Below are 13,372 nucleotides of genomic sequence, written 5' to 3'. Positions count from 1 at the left end.
AGGAGGTACTCGGGACCTGTGTGATGAAGGGCATTGTAGGTGAGCAGGAGAGTTTTGAAAATAATCCTGAACTTTACAGGTAGCCGGTGCAGCTGGGCAAGATGGGGGGTGATGTGATCACGTTTTTTACATCTGGTAAGGATCCTGACAGCGGCATTCTGAACTAGCTGCAGTCGGTTAATGGTGCATGCCGGAAGACCACCATATAGAGAGTTGCAGTAGTCGAGTCGAGAGGAGACAAATGCATGACAAAGTATCTCCGCATCTGTGAGGGAAAGGTAGGGACAGACTTTGGAGATGTTTCGAAGATGGTAGAAGGAAGATTTGACTACGGAGGAGATGTGGGCATCAAAGGAGAGGTTGCTGTCAAGAAGTACACCAAGGCTTCATACTGTGGGGGAAGGCAGCAACAGACAGTTTCCGAGGTTCAGTGCAGCTATATTTAGATTCTTAAGTTGAGTTTTAGATCTTACCAGAAGGAGTTCAGATTTGCTAGTGTTCAGCTGAAGAAAATTGGCAAACATCCAGGCCTCGATGTCTTGAATGCAAGCCGAGAGCTGGACCATGGCAGAGGGGCTTCCAGGGTCGAGTTTTAATTAGAGCTGGGTGTCGTCAGCATAATAGTGAAACATGAGGCTGTCTTGGCGGATGAGGTGACCCAAGGGAAGCATGTAGATATTAGAGAAGGGGCACAAGAACAGATCCTTGGGGAACACCACAAGTGACTGGGTTTGCAACACCACTGCTTCCATCATAGAAGGCAGACTGCATGTGTCCGCATAGGTAAGAGGACATCCAGGAGAGACAGGTTCCAGAGATCCCAGCATACTTCTGAAGGCGGTCAAGAAGAATGCCAAGAGGGAGTGCCAGCATCAGCATTGAGCAGGAGATCATTCACAATCCGGAGCAGAGCAGTTTCAGTACTGTGATGCAGCCAGAAACCAGGCTGTAGAGATTCAAGCAGATTGTTGTCCGTGAGATGTTTCGTCAGCTGACTGGATACAGTCCTTTTGAGAGTTTTTGAGAGAAAAGGGAGATTGGAGATGGGACGAAAATTAGATAAGTCAGTCGGGTCAAGGGAGGGTTTTTTGAGTACCGGCGTAACTCGGGCAAGCTTGAGGACAGCAGGAACGGAGCCAGAGTCCAGGGACAGGTTGAGAGTGTGCATAATGGAGGGAGCAAGATCAGAAGTACAGAGACGGACAAGGTTAGTCGGCCAGGGGTCCAGGGGGCATGTGGCAGTAGTTGATTTCAACAGTAAGCCGGAAACATCAGCAATGGAGAGAGGAGAGAGCAGGAGGGGCAACCGGAGGAGCGTCAAGGTGGTCAAGTAGTAAACTGGGTTTGTGGTGGACGAGCGTAGAATAGATGTCGATTTTGTTCTGAAAGAAAGAGGAGAAATGACAGGTAAGAGAGGAGGATGGACAGGAGTTGGATCTGTTGGTGGCTGGATGTAGGATTTGGTCAATGGTCTTAAAGAGAACATTGGGTTTACCGTGTCCCATAGTTATGATTTCAGAGAAGTATTTCACCCTGGCCAAGTCGAGGGCACGCCTGTAGCTCGTGAGATGGTCAGTCCAGATCTCCCTGTGAACCGTTAATCCAGACGACCTCCACTTGCGCTCAAGCTTGCGGCAGGCAGACTTAAGCACTCGAAGTTCGAGGGTGTACCGTGGGCAGTTTCGATCTATCTTGACGATTCTGGTTGTAAGCAGGGCAACAGTGTCAATGATATGAGTAAGAGTGGCGTTGTAGAGGGTCACCGCATCATCAACTGAGGACGGGAGAGTACCAGTTAGAGGAGATGCAGAGGATTCAGCAGATTCTTGGGACGGAAGGAGATAACACTATCAGTAGCGGAGGAAGGAGCAGGGAGATTAATATTAGCAGTGATTAAGAAATGGTTAGAGAGAGAGATATATCTGAGACGGAGAGATACAGTTGACAGTAACTAAGTAAATACCTGTAAATAATAATCAGTGAATTCGAGATCTGCAATCCCTGTCTCCGTCTGTCTTCATTCTCACAACATTACACTGTGAGAGTGAAGGCAGAGGGGGACATTTTGCCACCGCTAAGTGTAAACCATCTGCAGCAGAGATTGGAACAACTTGTTGCTGAGCTGGAAATGGCCACCAAGCGATGTGTAAGAGCCGGTACAAGGGAGAGGAGAGTCAGTGATTCGCGAGACCAGAGAAGGTGACGTCAACACACAACAGGGCAGTATGACTGCAGCGTAGCATCTAGACAGCTATGCACCGATCACGGAGGGTAGAAGAGCTAGGGGGAGGTGAAGAGGCTGTGAGGAGGACTGGAATGATGAGACGACCTGGTGATGTGAAGATTCCAGGGTTTGATTTGACAGACAGCTGGGAGGCCTTTGCCATGCAGCTTACAATAATGTCAGAGCTGAATGGCTGGACCGACAGTGAGAAGACCAGCCAGCTGACAGCTGCACTGAGGGGTGAGGCGCAGCTTGTCCTCCTGAACCTCTCCTCTGACTGCCTGGGTAGCTATCAGACCCAGAGCAAAGCACTGGTTTAACTGTTCGGCAGTTTATCCGATCCTGAGAGCCTGAAGCTCCGATTAAGGCGACGTCTGCGCCGGAAGGGAGAAAGCCTGGCCAGGTTGGCCTCGGAGCTCGAGAGGGAGAGCCGGTGAGCCTACGCGGTCTCCACCCCTGCTGAACAGGAAGAGCAGGCATGTCTACAATTTGTGGAAGCACTGGGGCCCAGGGAGCTGAGGAAACATCTGAGGCTACAGCGACCCCTGACTGCAGGCCACACCACTTGGCCCAAGAGTGGGAGGAAGAGGGGGCGGAGGAACCCTGAGTGCGCCTTGCCCAGCCCTGTGAGGAGGAGACCGAGACCAGCCAGCCCATCCCTGCCTGGCTTCCAGACACCTATCAAGCTGTGTCCCTGCCACTGGTACGCCAGGAGGCTGCAGAGAAGATACGGAGGGAAATGAGTGAAGCCAGTCTGATTGAGCCCTCGGACAGCCCCTGGATGTCGCCAGTGGTGATGGTGCCCAAGAAGCGGCTACTGGCAGGTAGACCTGACACCCGACGCATGGCCAAAAACCACGTTTTACACCAGCAGGGGGAGATGGAGAAAGTCCTGGTTGACATTCTACCTTCTACCTGGATGACCTCCTGGTGCACGGAGCCTCCTTCCAGTCTAACCTGGATGCATTCAGGAGAGTGCTGGAACGTGTGGCTACGGCTGCGCTGAAGCTCCCGAAGGCACTGAACCAGGCACCAGTGCTCTCCTCACCCGAACCCAGCCTGCTGTTCCTCCTAGATGCCGATGCCAGCAATGAGGGGATCGGTGGCGTACTGTCCCAGCCCGGGCCTGAGGGGGAGAAGGTGGTTGCCTACTTTAGCAGGGCGCTCAACAAAGCAGAGCAGCACTACTGTGTGACCAGACGGGAGCTACTGGCGGATTGACCATGCGGCCCTCCAGTGGCTCCTGACCTTCAGAGAACAGGTCGCCCGCTGGATTGAGCAGCTCCAGCCCTTCAACTTCACCATCCAGCACCGGGCTGGAGCTCAGCATGCCAACACTGACACCCTGTCCCAGACGGCTGTAGTCACTGTCCCAGGAGAGAGGCTCGAGAGTTGAGGGGCCAGGAGGAGGTGTATGGCCCCGCAGCAGAGGTGAGCAGGGCCAGGATGGACACCTGCAGGGAGCTGACAACCATTGATGCTGCGGAGTGACGACACCAGGATCAGGACCTCCAGCCCCTCCTCCAATGGCTGGATGACCAGGAACAACCCCCCTGGGAGGAAGTGGCACCCCATTCCACAGCCACGAGAACCCTGTGGTCCCAGTGGAAGGGACTTAGCCTCCGAGACAGTCCTGCAGCACCAATGGAAGGATCCAGCTACTGGGCAAAGCAAGGTGGCAGATAGTGGTCCCCCGAGCTCTGAAGGAAGCAATGCTGAAAGCGCACCGTGGAGCTCCAGGTACCGGACACTTTAGGGTCACCAAACCTTGCGTCGGCTGCGGCCAGAGTTCTACTGGGGGCGGTGGAGATGAGATGTGGAGGACTTCTGCCGCTGCTACAACAGCTGCACCGCCCGCACGGGACCCACAAACCGGTCACATGCCCCCCTCCAGCAGTTTCCTGTCAGCAGGCCCATGGAGAGGGTTGGGTCGATGTCCTGGGGTAATTCCCGCAGTCGGACAGAGGAAACCGGTTCATGCTAGTGGCCATGGACTATTTCACAAAGTGGCCCAAGGCATACCCCCTGCCCGACTGAGAAGTTGAGGCTGTTTTTCAGTCGGTTTGGGGTCCCCCAGGAGCTTCACAGCAACCATGGTCGCAATTTTGAGTCCTGGGTGTTCACAGAGATGTGAAGCGGTTGAGCATTCACGAGACCCACACCACTCCACTCCACCCCCAGAGTAATGGTCTCGTACTCTCACAGTCCAACTTGCGATCAGCACCGTCAGTGACCAGCGCGACTGGGACACTAACTGCCTCTGGTTCTGCTGGCCTGCCGGACAGAAGTACAATATTCAACCTCCTGCACCCCTGGCTTGCTCATGTTGGGACGCGAGCTCCAGACTCCAGCTGCATTGACGTCTGGCCGGCCACCGGACACCCCAGGAGAGCCCCCAGGTCCTGAGTTCGCCAGGAGGCTACAGGACCGACAGACAGCTTGCGCTTTTGCCAAGAACCAACTTATGTCTGCAGGTTTCCAGAAGAAGCAGGGGGAGACATTTTGAAGATGGGGAGCTTGTGTGGGTCTACAGCCACCAGTCGAAGAGGGGCCGCTGTCTCAAACTCGACAGCCACTGGCTTGGGCCATGCCGGGTCCTGGAGAGGTGGTCTACTGGATTCAACTACCTCCGAGAGGATAACGAGTGGCCCTCCACCAAGACCGGCTGGCCCCCTACAGAGTATAGGATCCGGCGGAACCTGACCCAGTAGCTGCTGTCTCCCCCTTGCCTGACAGCCCCCTTTCCCCACTTGCTCCCCCTTTCATCCCTGTTTCTCCCTTACCAGGTTCCAGTTCTCCCAGGGCTTTCAATCCGCCAGCCATGGCTGCTGGGAGCCCAGGGCCACCAGCACAACCAAGGCCCTGACACCGGTGCAGTCTGTGCTGACTAAGAGGACTTGTTTTACTGTGTGAATGCGGAGAGTGTTGAGGAGCATGGGGCAGGCGAACACTCCAGAGTCTTAGATATTCAAAGAAGGGAGCTTGCTGGCAATGGTAAAAACAGTAGAAGGGTTTGGTTCTTGAGAGAGAGGAGCCAAAAGAGTTTGTTAAATCTAGTAGTACGCTTAAGAGAGGGGACATCATTAACCCTCATAAGGACACGTCCGAAAACTGACTTTCCTGGTAACCTGGGGCCCATTTCATAAAAGTCTGCGATTGCGATGAGATTGCGAGAGTGGTTGTGAGGACTCTTGAGGTCCTCGCTGCGAACGTTTCATAAAACCCATCGCAAGGACCATCGCTTGCGATCCCTTTTAGCGATTTGCACTCTGAAAAACTACTCGGCAATCAACTTTAAAGCACAGTTGCAATAACTTACAATGGCAGGTATGACAAGGAAAGAAAATTTTTCTAAAGAAGAAATAAATATAATTATAGAACTTGTTGGTCAAAACAAATCGGTTCCATTTAGCACTGTTGTCGGGAAACCTAACTAGCGAAGAAAAGAAAAAAATGTGGCAAATGATCACAGAACAAATAAATGCTTTTGGGGTTGTGGAGAGAATGGCAACTGAAGTAAGAAAAAAATGATAGATTTTAGCTGGCTCATGTCACAGGACTCAAGCCTTAGTTTAGGTTTGCTGTAGTTTTGCTTAGGAACGACTGTTCAGGACATACAATAAATAATTGGAAAGCTCTAATTGTGTACTTTTAAACAAGCCTTGAAGCAGGAAGCTAGCTATACAGTGCCTGAGATATTCACGTGAGAAGGTCAGGCCCGCCAATATCCTTTGCATAGTGTAACAGGATGGGTGCCTGACAACTACCTAAAAGGAAATAAAAATCAAGTCACTAGATCCACATAATAACTTATACTAAAGAACCAGGGGGTCCGAATGAACCCCAGGTTACCTTATGAGGGTTAACCAGCGAGGTTTATTGTTTTGGAGGTATGAGTCATGGCTGACAGTGACTAAATAAATATCTGTAAATAATAAACCATGAATTCAAGAACTGCAATCCCTGTCTGTCTGTCTTCATTCACACAAAACATTATCATATATATATATATATAGAGAGAGAGAGAGAGAGAGAGAGAGAGAGAGAAAATGGAAAATGGCTGTATACCAAAAGGAGCAAAATCAAAAAGAAAAAGGTAACTACACAAAAATCTGAATAATTCATTAAAAAAACAATTATATCAGGATGTTTCAGACTTCGAGTCCTTCAGCTGGATGGAAAAAACAGTGCTGTAAACATGTTGTCTTTCAAAAGAAAAGTTTTGGAGAATGATGACATGATGACTTAAGAATAGAATGTTCATTCCAAGAGGTTCCTAAGTGCCTAATATATATTTATATTGAAAAAGGAAAACTGCTGTGTACCAAAAGTAGATTATACACATCTCCTTGTGTATGTATGCATGCAGGGGTTGCATGTTGTGTGTGGATGTGTGTGTAGTGTGTAGGGGAATTGGATTGCAGGTTTGCTGGAAAGGGCGGGGGTCTGAGTAAGGGGCGAAGGGAGCAAGGCGATATAAGGGGGTGCATGGAAAAGACCGGGAGATTGGGGGAGACAAGAGTGTGAGAGAAGGTTGTGTTCAGGGGAGAGAGAGAAAGAGAGAAAAAGGAGTAGGGTAATAAAAGACAAATACAATAAACCATCTTTATTTAACATTTTCAACTCACAGTTCCCTACACTAACTTTATGATGTTATTTTATTGATTACTTATGTCAAAAATAAACAGCTTGAGCCTTCAACTGCATCACAGTCTCATCTTTGTCCCAAGAACCCGAAAACACTAATAAATAGATAGATAGATAGATAGATGCACCCACACACACACACACACAGTGGTATGTACTCTAGGCTATGACTGATTTTAAGGATGTAGTCAATACAACAAAGTGTGTTTAAAAATAGGAAAGGTCAACATATTTAACCTATTTTGTCTAATAGGTATTTTCTTTTTCTCTAAGTTAAAATAACGAGGATTCAATGGCACAGTAAAGCATATAGGTATTTGCTTCTTACACTGGTACATAGATCAAAGCAACTGGAGTGCTAACTTCCTGCAAAAACACAAAAGTACTAGGCTTATTTGTGTTAGTTTCGAAAGGATTTATTTATTTATTTGTGTGTGTGTGTGTGTCAAATATTGGTAGCCATAATAATAGTGAAAAGTGATATTAATCAAGACATTGTAGCGTATTATGTACCACTGGAATCAACAGGAATTCGAGCCATGTATTTTAGGAGCTTAATAAAATGAAATCGCCATTTCAATTGATACCAGTGGTGTACAACATATTTTGTATTACTTTCCGTACTGATGCATATGATTATAACGAGACTTGATATCTTTACATGTTCTTGATTGAAATAAATAATGTTCGTGCAAGTAAATGGAATGGCCTTTGGACTACATCTTTGTTCATTTCGTCGGGTCATGGGAATTATTTATTAACCAGATATAAAAAAAGAGGCTGCTGAAATGCAAACGAAAGTTGCAAACAAACAAGCTTAGATAGTTGTATTAAGTTTTAGTTACTGCTCATAGAACATTTAAAATGGCTGTATATTACATCTGTTAACAATTCAATAGTAAAAATAACAGGCCCCATCTTTAATTTGAAAACGTTTTATTTTTTTTTCCTCGCTCAAGTTACATTTTAAGGAATTGCTTCAGTTAGAGTTCTTTTCTGTTTCTGTTTTAGTTATGGTTGTCAAACGAATTAAATGATACTCCCCCCCCGCCTAAAACCGAAGACTTGACAGGCATAGATAAAAGCATTTCAGACTGTTTACCGATTGTTAAGGAGAGGAAGTGATAGAAGTTACCATTTACAAGTAGTCTAAGGTTTGTGATAAAATCGCTAATCACGCTAATTAATGATGAGCGATTTCCTTTGTCTGTCAAATTTAACGCCGACCAAGCACATACAAGTAGCTGATGCCTGATAAATGTGTATTTTTAATGTGTCTATTATTATTATTATTATTATTATTATTATTATTATTATTATTATTATTATTATTATTATTATTATAAACTCGTTATTTGGTTTAAAAGTCGTTAAAACATAATGTATTGTTGTAGTTTCCTGTCCGCTTAAGAAAGTATATATATATATATATATATATATATATATATATATATATATATATATATATATATATATATGAGAAACAGTAGGTTGCGATAGAGGGCAAATACCCATTGATTCTCCATGTGAATGGGGAGATTGACTTTGTGACTTTGTACTGAACTTCCCATTCTAATGGATCCGGATGTAATGTATCCACAACACCAACCAAACCAGACAATCGGGAACTGAGAGCTCTTTTTTTTATCTGCAGTATGCTTAGCTTTTAAGGTGGGTACAAATTACCACGGTACACAAGCGTGCGACTGGTCTTGCTCCTGGAAAATGTCCCACGTAAAGTGTGAAAGAAACATAATTGTCATTAATTTGAAATATGTGTAGCTTGTATCCCTCCAGCTTCTGTATTTTTTCTTATTAGTCTTTGTAAAAATAAATAATAAAAAGGCTATGTTTGCGTGTACTTGTTTTCACTATTCAATTTGTATTTTTATAAATACCTGTGTATTTTTTAGACGCAGAAAACAGCATCAAATCTGACTAGAGGGCAAATATCCAATACTATAGTAAAGGAACGGTATTTGCAGTCGAACGATTTAGCAAAGCCACCAGAAACCAAAACCATTGACATGTTGATTTTCTGTGGTATCCAAATAGTCCAGTTCCACCTTAAGGCGTCCACGCCTCTCTCCCTCGCCCACCCTCCAACATATGGCCAATCAGTGGCGAGCGGATGCGATGTATCTTTTTTCACTGGACTGAGCAGCCAATGGGACCAGTCTAAGTGAATAAACACGGAGCTCGAGAGTCTCATTCATTCAGTGCAAGGCAGCTGTGTAGAGCACAGGGAGTACTGCAAACCTATTAGTTCCGTTCAAAGAACAATCTGCGCAACGTTTTATGAAATCTGCTTCAATATTTCCAAGCGGCAGTGCAAACCTAAACTTGGATGTATAAGTAACAACATCTGACAAGAGTGTACATTTACATCACAGTTTGAATTAGGGCACTATTTTTTTTCTGCGATGTTTAACAAATAAAACCTTGAGATCGTCTGAATTTGGAACAGCGTCTCCAGACTTGACTGCACTGTACTGCTGGTGTGTGTTGTTTCATCTTTGGGAAACGTACGTGGATTTACTTTTCTGAAACTATTCCCGAAGGTGGTCCATGAATGCAAACATTTGGAAAGAAACCCCAATGTTTGTCTCGCATTGGATATACAGTCTTCGTTATGTTCGGTGTTTATAGCAATTCATGCTTGACGATGATTTCATTGGTTGGATCTTATTAGGCATATCGGTTGATAGATTTGGGAATCATGGATGATTGCAAATAGGTAAGGTTTTCATTTTTTCAGATCTTTCCATAAATGTGTAGTATGCAATTATTGCTTTAATGTGTTTAATCTATTCTTACACACACACACACACACACACACACACACACACACAGATATATTAAAAGTGTTTTGTATGATTGTTATTATTTTGTGTTCAAAAGAGTTACTAGAATAATTATATATTATAACACGCGCTGGTCTGTAATTTATTGTTAAAAGAAAGAATAACTCATGGTTTTTAATAACTCAGACATGTAGTTTCTGATGCAAGTCTTGAGAATTGCTTGATTTTTCTAGAGCAGCAGTGTGAGAACCAAAATTAATGTCTTGCGTTTTAACATTGTATCGTTCGTGCGATGTAGGCAGTGTTTGTGAATTGTGCTGCCCCCCCCCCCGGACCTTGTTTTCATTCATAAGTTTTCCTTCCTCTGCTTGTCCCTGGGATCTGTTAATCAGTTCTTGAATTGCGATCACAGAGGGCGCAGGTCCACCATCTTAACCTGCTGTAGTGCGGTGATATATTTATGTTACATACGACCACTGTACAAAGGCATATATATATATATATATATATATATATATATATATATATATATATATATATATATATATATATATATATAATTTCTGCGTAAGGTGATTGGAAGTCTTCTGCAAGTTCGACAGGGTGTTTAACAAATTTTGCTTTTCACCAATGCAACCCCAAAGGAGCTTTGGCTTCCAAAATTACGTTTTATTTATGTCAAAGTAAGGGTTTGGAGCTTCTCTTGTGGAAAATTAAAAAAAGAGGTTGAATATTTAGTAATATAGGTATTTTATACAAAGAAACGATGACTTAAAGTTTTTTTAAATCCTTCTTAAGCTTCATGGTTTAGAAAACGTGCTTTCACACACGATATCATGGGTCAGCGCATGTTATTTTTTTCGTTTCTTAAAGCGGCAGTAATCTTTAAGATTATGAAACTTAATGGCAACAAATAATTTATCGCATTTTTAAAATACGCCTAGTGTCGGCTTTAATAATAGTTAACGCACGTTTTCATGCATTGTTTAATCTACAAAAAGCTATTGTTTAAAACGGTTGATTTTGTCCTTATGGACGGGATCCTCAGTTCGATATGTTGTATTTTAATAACTAGCTATACAGATGCAAATGAACAAGCATTTGTTCTAAAATGTAGTTGTGTTTTTCTATTTAATGTCTTTAGAAAAAGAAAGTTATGACCCTCATTAGTCATTAAAGCTGTAGTAATTTTACTTTTAACTTATCACTTTAGTATTTAACCCTGGGTTGAAAATTGATGCATGTTTTTTTTAAAAACTTTCATATTTCTTTGTGTGTGTGTCTTTTATTTTGTGATTCTAAAACTGCAGGAATATTGTGTAGTTACAAATGATTAGTCCCAATTACTTAAATTCTCTCTGAGTGTACCCAGACATTGTTCAGTTAGATTTTTTTTTCTTCCAGGGATCAAGCAACACTATAATCCCTTACTGAAGGAGATCATTGCCAGGTGGTTAGAGCAATTATGCAATTTGTGGCTTGTCATGAAACCTTTTAGTTCTGTAAAACCTAGGCCAATACTTGTCACTCTTTTTTATTTATGTGTTTATTTTTTAATCTCTACACAGGATTTCAGATGCATGCCAAGTCCACGGTGAATGTCGGAAGTCGTGATCACCTCAGATGGAGCCCCAAAGTCAACATGGCAATGGCGGTTCATTAGTTGTGATCCAGCAGCCTTCCTCAGACAGCAGACCGAGGTTTGCCTATGAAAGAGGGATTCAGCATACAGCCATTCTCTCACTGGACCAAATCAAGACTATCCGGTCAAGCAATGAGTACACAGAGGGTCCTTCTGTGGTGAGAAAGCCTGCTCCCAGGATAGTTCCAAGGCCAGAGAAGCATGAAAGGACTCATGAAATCATACTGATTAATGTGAATAATAACTATGAACATCGGTCTTCTACCCAGCCAGGAAACGTGGGTCCGCAGTACAATGCTAGGGTGCCTGTATTGAGTAGGTCTACCAGCACGGGGAGTGCTGCAAGTTCAGGGAGCAACAGTAGTGCCTCTTCAGAACAGGGTCTACTGGGACGCTCACCAGCAACAAGGCCTAGCCCGGCCCACCGAACAGACAGGCCAGTTCGGACACAGCCCAAGTCTTCTGCTTCATTAGGGGACAAGCTTAAAAGTTCAGGGAATGAGGAAAACACAAAACATCAGTTTATCTGTGAACAGTGTGGGAAGTGTAAGTGTGGCGAATGCACAGCCCTGCGGACTCTCCCTTCCTGCCTGGCTTGTAACAGCCAGTGTTTATGCTCAGCAGAGAGCATGGTGGAGTACGGCACGTGTATGTGCTTGGTCAAAGGGATTTTTTACCACTGTTCAAATGATGATGAAGGGGACTCGTGTGCGGACAATCCTTGCTCCCTATCCCAGTCACACTGCTGCTCAAGGTTCATGTGTATGGGATTAATGTCTATGGTGTTGCCTTGTTTACTCTGCTACCCTCCAGCCAAAGGGTGTGTTAAGATGTGCCAGGGCTGCTATGACCGGGTAAACAGGCCTGGGTGCCGGTGTAAGAACTCCAACACTGTTTATTGCAAACTGGAGAGCTGCCCCTCACAGGCCCAAGCCAAACCCTCATGATTTCCCTTGGAACTCTCATCAGTCTTGCTGTTTAATTAAATGTTATGCACCTCCTCTCGCACCCTTTACCCCTGAAAATTCCTCTCTGGAACAAGCATGGAGAATGATGCCACTTTTGCTATTTTCTGACCTTTTATAAGCCAGTGTTTGCCTTGCAGTTCTTTTGTTTTGTTTTCAGCTACTCATTAACACACTTGATTCATTGTAAAAACATACTTTCTAGGGAGGGGTGTTCTCTATGCTTCAGCTTTGTGTGAGACCATCTCCTTACCAAATCTGTGAAGGACTATCTAGACAATAAAAAATGAATATATATGTAGCTGTTACCAGATTTTCATTGCAACCCAGATTGTTATTGTTTGTATATCTAAATCGTAAATGGGTGCCATATAAAACAGTGGGTATTTCTGTTATTATGCTATTAACATTTTGGTAAACTTAATTTATCTAAGACTTAAAGTATTCATGTCCACTTCCCCCCCCCCCCCCCCCCCCCCTCACACACACACACAAACACACAAAATCTGCATTTGTTCTGTACTATTTCCAGGACCACACTTGTGGATTTTTTTTTTTTGTACATTTTATGTATAAATCGTAAAGTTGAATTCTGACCTATTTTAAAAAAAAGTCTGTTAAAACATTTGTTGTAAAGAATATTTATTATGTGAGCTCTATTTTATGATATTTATTGCAAAAGACTGTCTTGAAATTTTACTCATGTCTGAATATAACAAAATATCAATACTTACTGAAAAATGAAAGGGTGGCACAAAAGAAACTACATAATATGTTAACTATAATGCAGAAAATATATTAATTAATGAAAAATAATTTCTACTTGTCCTGTGTCCTTTAATTTTTCTAAATTCACCTGTGCTTGATTGATTTCCTTTACAATTTAGCCTTATATAAAGAATGCCTTTTATACCACGGTAAAATAGTATCTGGGTTTAGGAGTTCAGTTAACTTTTGAAGTTATAAAAAGTAGCTTTATTTAAAAAAAAATAAAAAATACACTGGAGATTAAAATGATAGAAAAGGGTCATTAGAAGATGGATGCATAAATTCTGGTGTCCCCCCCCCCGTCCCCCCCCCCAGATAAAGA

The 13,372-nt window shown here is 43.8% G+C and overlaps 1 protein-coding gene across 4 annotated transcripts; it reads left to right on the top strand.

The window, feature by feature from the left end:
- The first annotated feature begins 9,045 nt into the window (after window positions 1–9,045).
- spry1 (sprouty homolog 1, antagonist of FGF signaling (Drosophila)) lies at window positions 9,046–13,098 on the top strand. Of its 4 annotated transcripts, none has more exons than XM_034034610.3 (2): window positions 9,046–9,608; window positions 11,244–13,098. In XM_034034610.3, the coding sequence occupies exon 2, from the start codon at window positions 11,299–11,301 to the stop codon at window positions 12,262–12,264; it is 966 nt and encodes a 321-aa protein (XP_033890501.1). In that variant the 5' UTR covers window positions 9,046–9,608; window positions 11,244–11,298; the 3' UTR covers window positions 12,265–13,098. The 4 variants fall into 4 exon arrangements, with proteins under 4 accessions (XP_033890501.1, XP_058888290.1, XP_058888297.1 ...); XM_059032307.1 differs by lacking the exon at window positions 9,046–9,608 and adding an exon at window positions 10,060–10,124; XM_059032314.1 differs by lacking the exon at window positions 9,046–9,608 and adding an exon at window positions 10,339–10,358.
- The last annotated feature ends 274 nt before the right edge of the window (window positions 13,099–13,372 follow it).

Source organism: Acipenser ruthenus, chromosome 1 (assembly GCF_902713425.1).
Source record: "Acipenser ruthenus chromosome 1, fAciRut3.2 maternal haplotype, whole genome shotgun sequence".
NCBI lineage: Eukaryota > Metazoa > Chordata > Actinopteri > Acipenseriformes > Acipenseridae > Acipenser > Acipenser ruthenus.
This window is presented reverse-complemented; position numbering and strand designations above follow the sequence as displayed.

Bases quoted from the DNA above. Each gene is read 5' to 3' on its own strand.
- spry1 (XM_034034610.3), top strand. From the start codon at position 11,299: ATGGAGCCCCAAAGTCAACATGGCAATGGCGGTTCATTAGTTGTGATC.